Source organism: Nelumbo lutea, chromosome 1, assembly GCF_056320005.1.
Source record: "Nelumbo lutea isolate HS-2025 chromosome 1, American lotus-T2T, whole genome shotgun sequence".
In the NCBI taxonomy this organism is placed as follows: domain Eukaryota; kingdom Viridiplantae; phylum Streptophyta; class Magnoliopsida; order Proteales; family Nelumbonaceae; genus Nelumbo; species Nelumbo lutea.
Window position 1 is genome coordinate 116646258 of NC_142684.1, and position 19428 is coordinate 116665685.

The 19428-nt window shown below is 38.8% G+C and overlaps 1 protein-coding gene across 3 annotated transcripts in view; it reads right to left on the reverse strand.

Moving 5' to 3' along the window:
* LOC148876985 (HVA22-like protein k) overlaps positions 1-18709 on the reverse strand; it is a 47455-nt gene extending 28746 nt beyond the window's left edge. The window contains exons 1-6 of one of the 3 annotated variants that reach the window (XM_088979771.1): positions 18342-18572; positions 15388-15490; positions 15207-15312; positions 13355-13413; positions 12279-12376; positions 4966-5017 (exon numbers count right to left, since the gene is read on the reverse strand). In XM_088979771.1, the coding sequence (XP_088835897.1) occupies positions 4966-5017; positions 12279-12376; positions 13355-13413; positions 15207-15281 (284 nt within the window). In that variant the 5' untranslated portion in view covers positions 15282-15312; positions 15388-15490; positions 18342-18572. Of the gene's footprint in view, positions 1-4965; positions 5018-12278; positions 12377-13354; positions 13414-15206; positions 15313-15387; positions 15491-18341 lie in introns of all 3 variants that reach the window. The other 2 variants (XM_088979779.1, XM_088979787.1) reach the window with 2 other exon arrangements.
* Between the last annotated feature and the right edge of the window lie 719 nt (positions 18710-19428).

Sequence of the window (19428 nt, forward strand, 5' to 3'; positions counted from 1 at the left end):
ATACCTGATACAAAGAAATAGTATCCCCCAACGAAGGTGTTCACGCCCAAGGATCCAAAGACCGCTCCCATTGAAGATGGTGCAGTGTAGGATGGAGCAGAATCAGCAATGTTCTTCTCCAAGAACTCTGTCCTTCGCAAGAAACAGCAGGATGGCACGTGAGCACAGCTTCCTATCAATTCTTCCTCCAAGAACTGATGTCAAGATCGAATCTTGACTTCTCCCACAAATGGAGATCGAACTAGCAAACAGGGGTGGCAAGAACAGGGAGGCGGCAAGAAAGAATTCTGCAAGGTTGCTTAATTCTTCCTTCATTGATTTCAGCACTCAAGAGGATCTGAATGTCTTGTAAAGGCTTCCGCCCCCTCCTTCTTTTATTAACCTAAAAGATCAGCTCCTAATCCAATTAGGAGCTGCTTATCCAAATCATATTTGGATCAGCCTTCTCTTTAGGTGATAAGGATAAACCCTTATCTTATCTGAAGATTAGATCAGCTTTCTCCTAATCTCATTAGAAGGTTTCTAGATCTGAGTCACATTCAAATCTGGACTCTCTGAGTGGATAGGGTTAAGACCCTATCCTATCTGCTAATCCATCTCAGAATTCACCCCATAATTAACAAATTAAATAGCCCAGTTCGAAATGGGCTTTAGGCCCATTAAGGTTATGTGCTCACTTAACATTCCTAACTGTTGCCCAGTTGAGCTTCCTTGTATGGCGTGGGACCCAAATATTGATCTACACATCAGCCACATGGGTTTGGTCCAGCCTTTGTTACAAGGCCTAGCCGAATACACTGTTATGGACAGTGCACCCCCTAAAACCCATCAAATGGGCTCTATGGGCCCAACACTTACTCTAAGTGGTCCCTGGGCCAAGCCACCTTGTAACACCCAGGGACTGTGGGCAGATGCAAGATTAGCCCATCAGGTATTACCCTCAATGGTCTTACACATAACCTCTCAACCCATAATGATCATACACTGGCCGACAAGAGAGGACCTCACCCTCGGCTACAAGGAACAGTATTGCACTCTCTACTTATATGGATCCCGGGAATTAAAACCTTCTTGCAAACATTTTAGAAACCATAATATATATACTTTTATATCTCATATAAAATATATTTTTCAAAACAAATCTCAACGATTGAAATCGGCTGTCGGCAGTCTTGATTTCCATTAGTGAGAGTGCATCCCCGATCATTACCTTTGTCCTACAAAGGGGCTAATCCTGTCACTATGATCACCCATCAAATGAATTCTCAAACCGTCCCAACATACCCAGGTTTTGACCCCCGCTAAGGATCTCACTGATTGGTACATCAAAGACAACCCAATCCGACACTTAGTGCAGTATCATAATCGAGTCTAGGGGTCAGGTGTAACTTTTCGATTTTACCCATCAATCTCCAAGGTCCAGGGTATTACTGAAAATCTAGTCCAGTTCATAGATTCAATTAATTCTACACTGTATGTGCCTAGGGTCTCACCTTGGCAACTGAGACAGGCCACCCCAACCGACTTGGTGGCACCACAGTGTCAGCCTTATCAGGATAGGTCTCCCCAGACCGACCCACTGGCTGTGAACATTGTAAACTAACACGAGTCTCATTAAGTGTCCAATTTAAGGGTATTACATAGAAACATACCAAGGGAACATGAATCAAATATGCACTTTTATTCATTTACAATAAACTCATAAAGTACATCATTCTGATTGAAGCTAAGGGCATACAAAACTGTCTAACAATATCCACTAACTCCCAAGTGTGATTCTTATGGAGGGCATTAGTCTCCTTCATAGCATATGTTCATTCAAGATAAATTAGAGCCTCTGCCACATTTTTGGGTATGGGAATACTATCAACAGCAAATAAGAATGCATGGTGAGAGGGGAAAATATGGTCATAAGATACATAGTGGGTAATAGGGTGTTTGGTAGTACACGATATGACTCCCTTTCTGTGAGTAATCGAGATGTCAATATCATCCACAACTAAAATGGGAACAGAGGAATCAATAGGGACAAGGATGTCTGGCTCATTTGGACTTACCTCCTGGGAGTCTAATGGCGTCGGTTGTCAGTATCTGGTAGCTCTACATCTCTAGAACATTGTTAGTCTCTACGGCGTGTGCGCAGGAAGACACGAAATGGAGTTGGATCCAGAATATAGAGAAGAGAGACTTGGAAACCTACTTTTCCTCCCCTGTACTACTCTCCCCCTAAGGAGAAGCATGGTAGAAAAGCTCAAACTTGAAGGAAACATCCATAGAGACAAAGCACTTATGACCAATAGGATCAAAACACTAGTACCCCTTTTGAGAAGAGGGATACCCAAGGAAGATACAAGGACTAGACCGAGGGTCCAACTTACCACGAAAAGGACACAAGTCATGAACAAAGGCACAACAACCAAACACCTTCATAGGGATGGAAAACAGAGGAGACTGAGGAAACAACTGATGGGAGGACTTGTAGTTCTTGAATGTGTCACCCCTACAAGCATGTTATTGATGACATATGCAGCAGCAAATACAACATCTACCCAGAAACGCTACAGCACATTCATATGTAACATCATCCCCTCTACTTCAAGAAGGTGTCTATTCTTTCTTTCAGAAACACCATTTTGTTGTGGTGTTCTTGCACATGAACTCCTGTGAAGGGATCCATGGCAAGCAAAAATTCATTAAGCTCACCATGTAAATATTCTTTCGCGTTATCTGATTGAAATATCTGAATCTCAACATGAAATTGTGTAAACACCATCCTCTGAAAGTCCCTTATAATCTTTGGGACTTCATCTCTAGTACGCATAGGAAATATCCATGTATAACGAGAAAAGTCATCAATCAATGTGATAACGTATTTATATCCACCCTCTGAAGTTATAGTAGTAGGGCCCCAGACATTAGAATGCACAATATGAAAAGGGAAATTTGCTCTTCTATTACTTGAATGAAAAGTTGTTCTATGTTGTTTAGTCAATTAACACATTTGACACTAAAAATCTGACAGCACACATGACTTAAATAAAAACAGAAACAAACACTTTAATATTTCAAAGGACACATGACCTAGACGATTATGCCACAAAAAAAAACTTGAATCTTATTGGACTGACCCAACTGACAATGTGACTCTGAAGATGACCCAACTGAAGATGACACCGAGAAACCAGCCTTGTCAAGAGTATAGAGAACATCTATCTACTAAGTTTCCTATACCAATCGTTCTAGAAATTAGATCTTGAAAAATACATGAACCAGGAAAAATGGCTACACTACAATTTAAAGAATTTGTGATACTACTAATAGAAAGTAAATTGATAGGAAGTTTAGGTACATGTAACACATTATTAAGGTTGAGGCCATGGAGAAAAGATATTAATCTCTGGCCTGCAATGGATGAGAATGATCCATCTGCAAGCCTCACCTTACCTCTTCCACACAACAGGCTATAAGACTAGAAAAGATTTGGCTTATCGGTCATGTGGTTCGAGGCCCCTGAATCAATAATCCAAGGGGAATCAGTGGTAGTGGAAACATGGAAGGCAGAGGCCGCATTACTTGATGAAGATGTAAATGAAGTCGGAGTACTAGTAAATGAGTTGTCCATCTGACGTACAGCCCTACCATACAGTTCCAAATGGTTACGGGATAGTTCATGAAATCCTCCTTTGGGTCAGAACTTGTGGACTGTTCCTATGTGGCACCAGGAATACTAGTAGAGTAAGAAATTTGAGTTACCATATTTGCTACATTGTACTTCTTCTGACCCTGCACCTTACCTTGCTCTTCCTTTTTCACAGCACACTTTGGTTTTCCAAAGAGCTCCCAGCATGTGTCACGAGTATGTTTTGAACATTGGCAGTGAGTGCACCATAGCTTGTCCTTGTCACATCAGCTTTCTTGGGATCACTTTTCTTTCTTACATTAGTACCACAAGTTGCAGCTAATGCAACAGACCCAAAAAAATCAGTCTTCAATCACCATTAGGCCACACAAGCCACACACTAAAAGAGAACAGCACATACCCGTCACAAGGAAGCATACAACCCCTTATACAGCACCTGTACGAAGGTGAACATAACAAGAACGCAGCCTTCACAGCATCGGTTGTCACCAACTAGGGTTTCCTTGGTGTTACGACCAAGGAAGAACCCAGAGAAACCACAGTCTGAGAATTCTAACCAGTCTGATTGGGCTTTTGCACCTCACAGTTCAAGAAATCAAAAAAATGACGAGAAGAGATGTAGTTCAGAGAGAGAAGAGTCCTCCTAGGAAGAAGAGAAGAAAGGAAGAAGAAGGAAGAGAAGAGAGATCGGCTGTTTGGGAGCCAAAACCTTCAGCTGGCGGCACCCAGCTTTCTATTTATATTAATGAGATAAAAAATTAAAAAGAAAAATTGCACGCTTGCCCCTGGTGGCACACCTTAATAAAAAACGGTAAACAACTGACAGTTAACAACATAAAATACTATAACAGCAGAAACAACTAACAAATCATTCTAACAACACATATCAACCAGCCAAGCCTAGTTCCCATTATCTTGCCGTACAACATGGATTTGTTCCTGGCATATAGGGTATGATTCATACAACATATGCATGGGATAATAAAAATGCATACATATAACATATTGGGGGAAAAAACAGTCCAAACAGTGTGGTCCTAGTAAAATTTAAAGAAAATTGTTGTACAATATATAGGTTAGAAAATGTAGCACATCTTTCCGGACACAAGAAGAAAAAATGTTATCATAAAGTGAATAACTGCAATTATCTAACCAATCAAATGAAATATGAGAACCATATTTGCAAAAATATTTCCTCAAAGAGTTAGTGGACTATGCTCTGACAAAAATTCTCTATTACTCTAAGAAGGTATCTTCAAACGTACTAAATTCCCATTTTAAAAAGTCAGTCATTAATACAAGGAAAATGGGATGATGAACTGTACCAGGAGACAATTTTATCTGTAAAAACTTCCACAAGGCTGAAAGATCCATATGCTGCAAATACTCAATATGGTCAATATAATATTATGCCATCACAAGATGCTTAGTTAAACCAAACAGTATCAAAATATCAATAACACTGTAAAGATAATGTTTAGTTAGACCACAGAAACATTTAGCTCAAATAATGAAAACATATAAAAAAGAAAACAATGACAGGAATCTCCTTTGGTTAGCAAAATAATTTATTGGAGAAGATAATGTATTGTACTGAACAAGAGAATAGGATAGATACAGCCAAAATTGAGCCTACACTACAGTGAGAAGCAGTAACTGGGTCAATTACATGAGCTCTCGCTAAAGCAAAAACATCAAAGATCCACTCACACCCATGCCCCTATAGAAAGAAGCCACTAGTTGAGACTGCTTCAATAATTCTTGTTTGTGTTGTTCAGCCGAACTGAGAAAAGAGGAATGTTTGTTCTGTAGCTACAGTAGTTCGAACCAGGAGAAAAGAAGAAGAAGATTAAGAGAACAGTCAAACATGATAGAATAAACCCTATCAGTCGACCCTTAATATGGATTAGCCTCTAATTAGTAGTACAAAGACTAAACTGCCCCCATTTAAGTATGGAACAGGAAGTCACTATTAAGACTGTCACATAAGCACATAACTTAACAAAAATAAAATGACTAATCTACCCTTATTCGGCTAGCTCTAACACTCCCCCTCAAGCTGGAGAATATATGTCATATAATCCCAGCTTGTTACATATATAGTTAACTCTCCCTAAGCTTAAGCCTTCCGTAGACAAATCTGCCCATTGATCACCTGAGCCCACATGTCCTGTGCTTATCTCTCCAGTAAGGACCTTCTCCCTCACAAAGTGGCAATCAATCTCTATGTGCTTTATTCTCTCATGAAAAACTGGATTGGATGATATGTGGAGTGCAGCTTGATTGTCACAGTACAATTTCATAGGTCTATCCATGGAGAATCCGACTTCTTGTAGGAGATTCCTCATCCATACTAATTCACATGTAGTGTGTGCCATGGCTCTGTATTCGGCTTCGGCACTGCTCCTTGCCACAACCATCTGCTTCTTACTCTTCCATGTCACAAGATTTCCTCCAAGAAATGTGCAGTTACCTGTAGTAGATCTTCTATCAGACACAGAGTCTGTCCAATCTGCATCTGTATACCTAATTACTTCAAGTTTTCCTCCTGATTGTACAATAACCCACCGCCTGGAGCTCCCTTCAGGTACCTTACAATTCTAAGAACTGCTTCCCAGTGAGGTATCTGAGGGTTCTGCATAAATTGGCTTACCACACTGACTGCAAAGGAGATGTTTGGTTTCGTGATAGTCAAATAGTTTAGCTTCTCCACTAGTCGTCTATACCTTCCAGGATCATCAAATTCCCCTGTATCACTGCTCAACTTAGCATTTGGTTCCATGGGAGTTTCAGTTGGTTTTGCACCTAATAGTCCTATTTCATCCAGCAGATCAAGAACATATTTTCTTTGGCACAGGTTTATACATTGTCTTGATCTAACAACTTCTATACCCAATAAAAACTTCAATTTCACAAGGTCTTTTGTTTGAAAATGATTTTGCAAAAAGACATTTAGTTTATCGATCCCTAATTTGTCACTACCAGTTATGACAATATCATCCACATAGACCACTAATAAAATCTTTTCGGCTTCTGAATCATAGCTGAACACCAAGTGGTCAACCTGGCATTGTTTCATTCCAAAATTCTTCACCACTTCACTAAACTTCCCAAATCAAGCACGAGGCAATTGTTTCAACCCATAAATTTCATTTTTCAGTCTACACACCTTACCATCCTCCCCCTGAGCAACAAACCCAGGTGGTTGCTCCATATATACCTCCTCCATAAAGTCACCATGAAGGAAGGCATTTTTAATGTCAAGTTGAAACAAGGGCCAATCATACATAACTGCCAGGGAAATTAAGACACGAACAGAGCCAATCTTAGCCACTGGAGAGAAGGTCTCCATATAGTCCACTCCATACAACTGTGAATAACCTTTAGCAACAAATCTGATCTTCAGACGCTCCACACTACCATCTGGCTAGTATTTAACAGTATACACCCATTTACAACCCACAACATGCTTACCAGGTGGAAGAGTAGTGAGCTCTCATGTGTGAGTATGCTGAAGAGTAGAAAGTTCCTCCTCCATTGCCTACCGCCACCCAGGTGAGCTAAGAGCCTCTCGGACATTCTTAGGTATAGAAATAGATGACTGGCGATGTGAAGCATAAAGGCGAGATACTGAAACAAAATTGGAAATGGGATGAAGGGTACAACTACGTTTACCTTTTCGTAAAACAATGGGAAGATCAAGTTCTGAAGGTTTAGGAACAGGAACAGCAACAGGATCCGTAGACAAGGTAGAAGCTGGAGGAGGAGCCGATGTCTATCGATGAATATACACGTGTCGGATCGGTGGTCGTTCAGTAGGGAGTTGCACTGGAGGAGGTGAAGGGTCAACACCAACTGGAACACCTGAAACGGGATCATTGACTAGAAGAGGAAGAGGAAGCAAAGGTGGAGACACGGATACTTCAGGTCCCGAGAAGAAGGGGACAGACTCAAAAAAGGTGACATCAAGACAGACATAGCACTTTCGAGTAATGGGATTGTAACACTTGTACCCTTTTTGAGTCCGAGAGTAGCCAAGAAAGGCACACCTAATAGAGCGTGCATCCAGCTTGTCTATTCCAGGACTCGGATTGTGAACAAAGCACACACAACCAAAGATATGAGGTGTTAATGGAAAGGGGGACAAGGTGGGGAATAAGATAGAGAAGGGAGACCGACTATGAAGAATGAAGGAGGGCATCCGATTAATAAGGAAATACACGGTAAGTACAACATCACTCCAAAATTGTTTGGGAACACTCATATGATGAAGAATAAACCGAGCAGTTTCAAGGAGATAACGATTATTTTGTTCAACCACCCCATTTTGTTGAGGAGTGGATGCACATGAAGTTTGATGAATAATGCCATGTTGTTCTAAATACTATTGAAAGGAAGTAAGAAAGTATTCACGACCGTTATCTGAACGAAGAACTTTGATTGAAATACCAAATTGTGTACGTATTTCAGCATGGGATTTTTGAAAAATGAAAAATAATTCATTCCTTTCTTTCATTAAATAAATCCATGTCATCATTGAACAATCATCAATAAAAGTGACAAAATACTTGTAACCATTATAAGACTATTTTAATCGGACCCCAAACATCTAAATGGACCAAAGCAAAAGGACTCAACATATGACTTTCAACTCTAGGACTGAAGGGAACACGACGATGTTTCCCATACTGACACGACTCACACTGTAAAGACAACAAATGACTCAAAGACGGGACCAGTATCTTGAGTGCCTTGAGAGATGGATGTCCTAATCGACAATGCCACTGTAGAGGAGTGAGTGAAGTTTGAAGTGCAACTGACGATCCACCACCGTCAAGGTAATACAATCCACCAGCCTCATGCCCCCCACCAATCTTCTTCCCCATCTTGAGATCCTGAAAAACACAAAAGGAATGAAAAAATATAATAGATCAATTAAGAGTCTTGGTTATTTTACTAACAGACATAAGATTGAATGGAAACTTAGGGACATATAAAACAGATGATAAAGAGAAGTTGTGTCAACATTACCAACACCACAGATGGGAGAAGAGGAACTGTTGGCAAGGGTAACAGTTTGAGATGTGGAAGTTTCAGAGAGGAAAGAGAACACACCTGGAGTCCCGGTCATGTGATCAAAGGCTCCAAAATCAATAATCCAATGAGAGGGTTTGGATGATAGACAAACTATACCTGAGTGGGCAAGGGTGACAGTAGTATGTTGTGAAGTAGTCTAGAGGAACCGCTCATACTCATCACACGGTACACTCACCATCTCCTTCTCGGAAACAGATGTAGATGTAAAAGGAGTTATATCTGCCTGTTGGTTATCACTGACATCAACCCCACCAGCTACTACATGATTGGCCCATGTAGGAGGGCCATGGAGATCATAATAGAAATTCACCGAATATCCGTCCCTACCACAATGGGTACACTTCCTTGTAGAGTTACTTTTTCCTATACCACGGCCTCCCCCTGAGTCACGACCACCACCACGACCTCCTCGGGAGGCATGTCCTCCCCCTTTAGTACCACATCCACCTCCTCTGACTATCACAAATGTTGATTTGTTAGACTGTGTGGGATTCTCTGTAGGCCCCAAAGAAATCCTATGAAGTCATGCAAACACTTCCTCAAGTGTAGGAAGAGTAGAGCCCCTTAATATTTGGGCCCTAACTGGTTCATATTTTGATTTCCACCCCACTAAGAACCTAGTGACATCTGGCTGTTCCCTCTGTTGTTGCTGAACCTTAACATCTGGAGTGAGGGGATGATAGACATTGAGTTCATTTCTGAGGTTCTTCATACTGGCATAGTACACTTCTAGGGTTTTATTCCCTTGTTGCAGATCGAAATACTCTTGATAGAGCTGATATACCCTTGTAGTATTATCATGCCCAGAATAAAGCTTCTTGGCATGTTCCCATATGTCCTTAGTTGTATCTAAGAACATAAAGTTGGCACTTATTTTGGGTTCCATACTATTCCATAACCATGTCATGATTTGAGCATCTTCCTATTCCCAGTCATCAAACCCTGAAGAGTCAGCAGGTGGTTTATCTTCCTTCACATGCTTCACTTTCCTCTTTGCCTTGAGAAATACTTCCACTAACTTGGCCCATGGTACATAGTTCTCACCATTAAGTTTGATGGAGGTCATTTGGACATTTAAAAAATCGGAGGAAATCATGACACTCGATTTCTGGTCACCACTCACATCTCCCATTGAAGTCATTCCAGTTTACAAAGTCAGTTCTGCCCGTCACACAAAAAAAAAACAGTTCCAACCACTGCACTACAGTTCGTTAGCTACCACACAAGCACACTTGCAATCACCAAGTATTGGCCTTAGCATACATTCGGCCACTTCAACCACCACTGTACTGCTAACATGCAGATTTAAAACCACAAAGAATCCCTCTTGAAACTGCTTATTAGAGGGTTCAGACCACCACCACTGCACCTACTCAACCACCACAGATGCCACACCCATGGTGACAGCACTCTACATGAAAAAAAAAAAAAGAAACTTTCTTTCTGGTCACTCGACTGTTGTTCTCTTTCCCTGTCACCAGAAGTCCAACCTCTGAACCCTAGAAGTTGCCGCAGGTATCTGGGTTGTGCCGCAGTCTTCTACCCCAGATTTCTTGCACCAGAAAAAAAACCAAAAGAAAAGAACAGAGAAATATATGTTGAGGAAGATGTAATCGACTGCTGTCAACCTGGCTCTGATACCATGTTTGTGCTGTTCAGCCGAACTGAGAAAAGAGGAATGTTTGTTCTGTAGCTACAGTAGTTCGAAGCAGGAGAAAAGAAGAAGAAGAAGAAGATGAAGATGATGAAGAGAAGTAGATAACAGTCGAACATGATTGAATAAACCTATCAGTCGACCTTTAATATGGATTAGCCTCTAATTAGTGGTACAAAGACTAAACTGCCCCCACTTAAGTATGGGACAGGAAGTCACTACTAAGACTGCCACATAAGCACATAACTTAACAGAAATAAAATGACTAATCTACCCTTATTCGGCTAACTCTAACAATTCTTATGAACTTATGTTCTTGTACAGCCTTGTTGAAAATCCTGTAATTCCTCTCCATCCATATAGTCCAAAAAATGGCCACTGTTTAACAATCATCACCATTATCATCTAAGACATGTCCCAACTATATAGAGTTGGCTACATGAATACTGTGTTGCACTTCCGTTCTGTTTGGTGCCATATCCATCATTAAAGTACGGGAACTTAAATCTTTTTTTTTAAGAAAAATAAATTTTATTAAAAGAAAAAAGATACAAGGCAGAGGTGACAATCAGGCACTTAAATCATTTATTATTACTTCCACCCAATTCCTTTTCAGTCTGCCTCTAGCTCTTCTAGCCCCTTCAACTTGTAACAGATCACTTTTTCAGTCATGTAACAGGTGCTGGAGATGGTCTTCTATGCATGTGACCAAACTATCTCCATCTACTTTCTCTCATTTTATCACCTATTGGAGCTACTCCTAGGTTCCTTCATATGACTTTGTTTCTTTTTATTTATGCATTTCATGACTTCATTTCCAACCCTGTCATTCCTAGTTTTACTATTCATCCATCTGATTATTTGCATTTCTGCCACCCACTTATTGGACATGTTTCTTAACCTCCCAACACTTTCCTCCATACAACATAGCTGGATTTGCAACTGTTTTATGGAAGTTCCCTTTTAGCCAAAGTGGTATTCGCTTATCACATAAGACTCCAGATGCACCCCTCCATATAGTCCACAAAATGTTTGTTGTTGAGCAATGTTATCATATAAAGTTTATACCAATCCACAGTTCATAGAACCTTATTAGGGTCCAGCATTCTGTTCAGTGACATCAGCCAATGAAGTAACCATATAATATATAAATCAGGGATAACCCAGACTCCTGACTGAAGGAAAAAAAATGTTCAATCCCGATGAATCCAATTATGTACAGAAACCATGTTATATGTATGCTCTATATAAACACGTGTTAGGCAAACTAGAGATCAACAAGGGAAAACAACCCCCTCATGCATGAAGAAGGATCCTATGTAGGTGTGCCAACTGTGCCCCCATGCCACCACCTAAGTTTTCCCTGGTAACAACCTAACACCTTGCACGGTTGCACCCACACAAACACCTGGCAGTGGCATGTATACCACACCCAAAGCCTAGTCAAGGCAATTCAGCAGGACTAATAGTTTTGTCATCCTCAATTAAATAGTCAACCATCAATGCCTATGCAACAACAGTTAGCTAACACAAGTAGTTGACAAATTAAAATAAAAATGATAAAAGCAGAAATATGTGCTGATAAAGACCATGATGTGAAGGCATTATGATGTAGAAAAGCTGTCTACTCAATAAATTGCAAAATACAATAGCAAGGGCAAAGAGAATGATAGCTAGACATTAAATGGCTAAGACTAGGCTAGAGAAATCCTGCATATAGGCACAATTTGAAGTGTTCATAGAACTAAGACAGCAGGTATTATTATAAACCTTGATGTCCCCTACCTAACAGCATCACCTTAACAATTTACTGAATACAAGAAGCAAGAGAGAATTCGAGAAAGAAAATTACAAATTCTAAAATTAAGTTCCACCCATTTTACTGACCTGCCCAGTATAACAGCCACTTTTGTCGCTCATTCTGATCTTTCGTCTCAATAGCCTTGAATGTAGAGTATACAGGTAAAACAACACCTACAGTACAGCTGCACAAGCAAACAATTAATAATACTTCATTACATATCTGTATTATATTTATTAAAATGAAATAGTGTACGGTCAATGCCTGAGTGCGAGAAATGGAATTGCACAGTAACTGCCCTTTATAATTTCCGTTAAAAAGCCCATTATTTATGATTGTGCCACGAGAAACCGCCCTTCTACAATTGCCATTAAAAACCGCCCTTTACAATATATCTTAATGTAGTGCAGGGTAGTTGTCAAGTCAGAGATGATACATACATCTGACATTGTGCCAGATTGGGTGAGGACAAGACAGAGAAATGCTGGCAAATCGCCAGCTGGAGGTTAGGGTTCAGTGGGGAAGAGTGAATGTGCCAGTTGGTGATTTGTCGGCATGTGAATGTGATAGGTAGCACATCTGAGATTTTTGAAACCACCTGCACTGCGGAGTCACCACGTCGCTGTTTATTTTATACGGGGGATGAGATTCGGAAAGGTCCGCTTTTTCTTTTCTATTTTTTTCTTTAATGACAGTTCTGTCCTTTCTTTTTCTCGTAATTGCAGCACATGAAGGTCCTTTCCTTTTCTATTTTTTGTTTAACTTTAACAATTTTTTATTAATTCAGTTTTTTTCGGGTTGGTTTTGTAAATGCATGTTGCCCATGCTCAGCACAGGTTTGCTGCTATTTGAACATTACAACAAAATGTTAATATATGCATATATTATTTCAGAAAAGGCAAGTAGGGAGCCTATAAGTTTTTGATGCATCATGTTGAAAATACATCCTTTCTTAGTCCAAGTTCAATGAGCCCTTTTTTACAAGTTTCAATCAGCCCAAATTAACATTCATCAATCAGGTTTATGCACAAAATATGAGACTTTAATCATTGTTGTTGTGCCACTACATGCCAAAAGTGATAAATAAATGAAAAAAAATATATATATGAAAGCAAAAATACACAATTTGGCCTTTAAGGTAAGTGTAAATCTAGAAGCTCACCAAGCTGTTCGGATAACAACATTAGAACCAAATGGGCAAAGGAGCAACCGCAACCCAACCTGCATTGTATGGAAACCTTGGTCAACGTTGAAAATAAGTTGACAGGAGAAAGCAGATCATAAGTTTGTTTCTACAAAAATAAATAATCAAAAAAATAAAGCAGCAACTTTTGACTATACAAAGACTCCTTGTGGACACCCAATTTTGCTAACTCATCAGCCACTGAATTTAACTCCCTAGGGATCCAATTAATTTTTACATTCATTAGACCCATAATGTCTATAGCATCAGCTAAATATTGTGCCAGCCTCCATGGATCACCATCCTTCTCGCCTAAATATTTTACAGTATTTGCAGAATCACCTTCAATGGTTAAGAGAGATATGCCCAGGTTTTTTGCTATTCAGAGCCGAGCCCAGTTAAAACAGCCATAACCTCAGTCCCTATAGAATCAGCAATGCCAATTGGACCACTGTACACCCAACAAATGCTACCATCTCTCCTTCAGATTACCCCTCCTATCCCAGCCGCACCTGGATTTCTGGCTGCACTTCCATCAAAGTTTAATCTCATCTCCACCTCCTCCCTTGTAGAAGGATCTTAAGTGAGATTCCATTGAGATTCCATGGGGAAGAACAAAGAAGCTCAACCACATTTCTATGCAAATCACTCACTGAGATTCCATTGGATTCCACGGAATTTATCGCCAATTGTTGCACAAGTATGATATATGAGATATCAATGTTCAAATCTACTAAAGATCTGGCCTTGTTCTCAAAAATGTGCTGTATTTCTTTCTTCCCAAACACCACACATCACTGCATGATGGTAGTACTCCAGTAAATTTTCCCTTTCCTACCAAGACCTATTTCATGCCACTGCCAAATAAATTCCAAAATGTGTTCAGGAGCAGCCCAACCGTATCCAACCAGATTAAGGAAATAGTGCCAAATTCTCCACATCTCCGAACAATGGAGGAGATGCTTTGTGGACTCACCCTCGTGGAGACAAAATACAAACATGTGGGGAGATATGCAATCTGCCACTATTTTTCTTCTGAATCAAGTCACAAGTTTTTATTTTCCCCAAACAAGCCTCCCAGACAGATGAAGGTAGTGCAAATTTGAATAGATTCACACATTCAATTATAATATCAGACCCAAATCCTTAAACTTGCTTACATTTGCAATGATGACACATGACAATGTCATGTTATCTATACACTCCTTTATGTATTAAAGATCATAATAATAAGTTAGAAATATGTTTATTGTACTTCCTAGGTAAGCTATCACCAAAACCCTGTTGGAGAGCCTAGTCACCTTTGAAAACCAATGGTAATATACTAGTATTAGAAACTCCATGTGGTAGAAGTTAGTAGAATCCTTAGCTGCATGCAGGATTGCCAAATTAAAGCCTAAGAGAACCCACAAAATTAAGTAGTGAAGTGGCTTCTTTTAAATAGATATCAAAATTTTCTTTTTCCAAAGATCTCACATGACTGAAAGCAAAGGGTTTAAAGCAGCTGAGCTTAGTCCAACTTGGCTTGGGCTCATGAACTAATAGTTGAGCTCAGGATGACATTTGCTCATTTTTGCCATACCAAGACTATGCTCAGCCAGGCTCATTTATTTAAGTCAATATTTTGAAATTAGGCCCATGTGAAGCCCCAATATAGAGACAATGGTGTAGGCTTACATTTTTTTTAAATGTAAACATAAGAGATGTGGGGTGGGTGATATTGTCATATATACATAACTCATTGACCTTGAAAGTATACCTCTATTTGCATATTCATAGACCTTAAAATATGCCTGTTGTCCCCAATAATTTAACTCCAGTTATTACTTACATCTTGAAATTTGGATCCAACAAAATCCTGCTGAATACCAGCCCATCTAATGATATGCCTTTCAACCCGCCACATCACAGCTTCTATAATGCCTTACATCAAAATCCTGTCAAAAAACACCTACTCTTTTCAAGCCATATGTTCCAGCATAAGGTAAAAGCCTAAGACCAAAGATATGCACCCCTTTTGCTGAGTCTTTTAGAAGACCAATGGCCATTAGATGATGGAGGTCTTTAGGCAGCATCCACTGCATTCCAAATAATTGTAAAAAATGAGACCAGACTCTGTAGGAAAAAAGGCAATGGATCAATAGGTGTCCTACCAATTCTTCTTCCCATTCACATAGGCAAGAAAGATTGTCTAGCACTTTTCTCTCATCATGAAACAATATAATGGAATAGAATGGATATAATGGCAACTGTAAAATCTTTGGCTGACAAGCAAGAGAATGGTTTGAGTCTGAGAACAGCCACTTTATGCAAAACATGGCAAAGGCCAGGTCTGTATCCAGCCCAATCCTCTCAAGACCTCAGATATCCAGGGCCAACATTGGGTAATGACTTTAATATGATATAGTACATAGTGTAGTATCTAAAAGTTGGGGTGAGCACCAAAAATTCTGCTTTTGGTTATTTCAGTATTTGAATATTTCAGTTTCGGTTTTAGAATTAGAAATTCAGTTAACCAAAATAACCGTTAACCAAATTTTGCTATGTAATATATAATATATAATATAATGAAATTTGATTTCATAATATATAAACACACACACAGACATATATATATATATATATATATATATATATATACATATATATACATATATATACATATATATACATATATATATATGTATATATAATGTTATAACATATATATAATATAGTATATGTAATTGAAATTTGGTTTTAACCAAAAAAGGGACCAAAAATTTCGGTTTTGGTTATTTTGGTTTTTCTATAATTCAGTTTCGCTTCGGTTTTAATTTTTTTTAATCCAGTCTTTTAATTTTCAGTTAATTTGATTCAGTTTTTAACCGAATGCTCGCCCCTATCTAAAAGGGTTGAGCTTAAACAGAGCTGAGCTCAGCCAATCTCCTCAAATTGGTTTACCCAAATGAGATCAAATTAATACTTGGTTCATGGGAGACAAGCTTATAAATAAACTCAACTAGCTTGGAACATTTAGAGCCCCACATGCACCAAGCCCCTCCAAAAGATATTTCCACTAATACATACTCTTCAAGGACTCAACAGACCAACCAGATCTGTCACACCAGGACAAGGATCCCATTCCAAGCCCTGGATTGTAAAATATAATTACAAAAGTACCTACCTAAGGAAAGGTGAGACAATACATAATTAATTGAATCCTTTAACAATAGGACACAAGCATAAGGGAGTCATTGTCTTAAATATAAATTTTAAGTGATTCCATGTAATGGGCGTTAAAAACCTCATATATTCAACTTCCAATTCAATCTTGATAATTTCTGATTTCATGGCTAATGTTGGACTCCTAAAAGCAAAATGGATTCCAATACCCAAAAAGCAATTCAAGCAGCCAAATATTCAACATGAAACAAGACAGTCAAATAGAAGATGCAAATTTTGTTAATAAAATAATATATGAATGAGGTGAACCATAAAAAACAGCTAGAAGAGAAGCATTAAGCAGAAAGTAAACTAACAACATCAAAGAGAAATTAGGAAACGAGAATACAGATTTATGGACTAGGGGCTTTTAGAGATCCCTACTTGAGAGGAGTTAGAAGCCTGAGTTCTAGGGCCCCATGTCCATAAGAAAGTATTAGCAATATAAGAAACCTAAACAGCCTCAAGCCTTATCACCTACATCCTAGTGTCCTGGTCTAGAGAATCTCAATAATACTACATATGGATTATCAATGATATTAACCAGGAAGTATATCAGAAGAAACACAAGGTCATTGCTTGTAAACATATTATAGAACTTTCTATATTGATTAGAATTGGAGTCTAAGACTCCCTTGATAATAGTTTTTCTTTTAATCTTAATGTAGGTCCCAACTGCTTCTCTATATTGAAAGAAAAGCGGCTTTTTGATTATATATCGGCTCAAGAAACAACTTCAGCCAACTTTTTTATCATATGAATAAATATTTGTTTTTATAATGCCACACCAACTTTTTCATCATATCTGTAAAGATCATTTCACCTCTGTAGCATCATACATCAGTTCCGTTTGTATTCATGTAAAACATATTTTCAACCTTTCTGGTTGTGTATCTTGATATGCATAAAACTCACTAACAATATTAAAGATAATAATGAAACAGTGTTTTAAAAGCCTAGGCACATTTTAGTGCACAAGCCCTTGCCATCCATTATTCTCACTGCACGTATGGGATTTACCTTCTTCCTTTCCCCTGGATCAGATCTCATCCCAAATAGATGTGAGCATAATGCAAGCTTCGCAAAAATAAATATGCCCCGTGGGGTTAATAACAAGTTATTCCTAATTCTCCCTTTCTCCTACAATTACAATCCAAAATATTCAGCATAAGACTTTCTCATGCCATTAGCCTCCCAATCTACTAACCTCTATGACGACAGATATTAAGCTTTCACCAAAAGCTCATTGAAGCAATACTACCTCTGAAATAGACTTATTGGGGAGTTGGAGCAAACCAACTTTTTTCATTTGAGGAAACCATAAACACGCTTCCTAGAAGAGCGGTGTAACCTACATGCTACATCCACATAGACCAGGAAAACACAAAAGGCGCATAGAGTCGTGGGTGCGTCCGTACGAGCAAAATAAACATCATTTTATGTGAAAGTGAAAGTAATCATTTGATTTTGCCAGAAGCATATCTCAGATTCAGGGCCAAGCCATTAACGTAGTCATAATTACCAAATAAATCATCAAAAAAGCAAATGGAAAAAGAAAACGGCTGATAAAATATTAAAACTTCACGATTAGACCATCGATAATTCGTGAAAATTATATGATAAACCTAGTTGGGTTGCAATGCAAAAGGTGAAAAAGAGAAAAACGAGGATATTCGAATTCAGCCCCTATCCAAAAAATATGTGAAAATGAGGCAGAAAGAGGAATGAATTCGAAAATTTAAAAAAAAAAAAAAAATCTGACCTCACTTGGGATGACGGATCCGAGAAGAGCCATTTCGATAATGTGCAGATAAAAATTCGGGAAATCCCGATCGATCCTTCAAATGACTAGCAAAAACAATTGCTTTTGCAGCCGCCTCCTTCTCTTTGTCGACGTTGTATCTCCGCTTCCTCTTTCTCCGTGGTTTTCGTCTTTCCCGGGAGAAAGAGGGTACACCATATGGAATGGAATGGAACGAGAGCGTCGAGAACCGAAAGGGAAAGCGAGGCTTCTAATTTATCAAGAACACCAGCGGGGCCCCGTGCGATACACGGTTACTTTTCTATTAACAAATATAGATTTTCCCGTTACACTAGAGGGAAAGTAATTCCTTCAAGAATTATATTAACAAATAAAAAATTGAAGGAATCACTCAATCAACAAGTAATTATTGTATTTTTGGAATTCTGTCAATTTTTTATTAGTTAATATAATTATTTTTCTATTAAGTATTCGTTAATTAACACGGTTACTTATTTGTTATTTTTTTATTATTTATCTTCTAATCAACGCAATTAAGGAGTGTTTTCAACCTCCCTTTGACCAGACCGGTCGAACTGTCACCGGATCAAGATTCCGAGTCCGGTTCAGTCAAAACTCATCAGACTCTCAAAACCTGCTGATTTGGTCAAGAATTATTTGACCCGACCAATTCAGTTGTCGATCCGTTTATCCCGGTCACCAGGTCATGGGTTGCACACTCAATGTATGCAAACTTTTGAAGGCCATAACTTTGCACTCTGATGTCCAATTGGGGTGTCTTTTTTTTTATTTTAGGTAACTTTTCAAGATCTATGCATCCCAATTTGCAATGTTTAATATTTTTATAAAGGGTAAATTTCTTAAACTACCCTTATGGTTTAGCTAATTGACTAAGTGTACCCTTACTATTTGAAAATTGACTAACGCTACCCTTATTGTTTTTTACAATTGACTAATACTTCCCTTACCGTTAATGTTCCGTCATAAGCCATTCAAATGTGCATCTCATGACTCTTATAACTTCCAAAAATACCCAACTTACCATTGTTATAACTTCCAACCCTATTCGAACTCAGCCCTCCGCCGC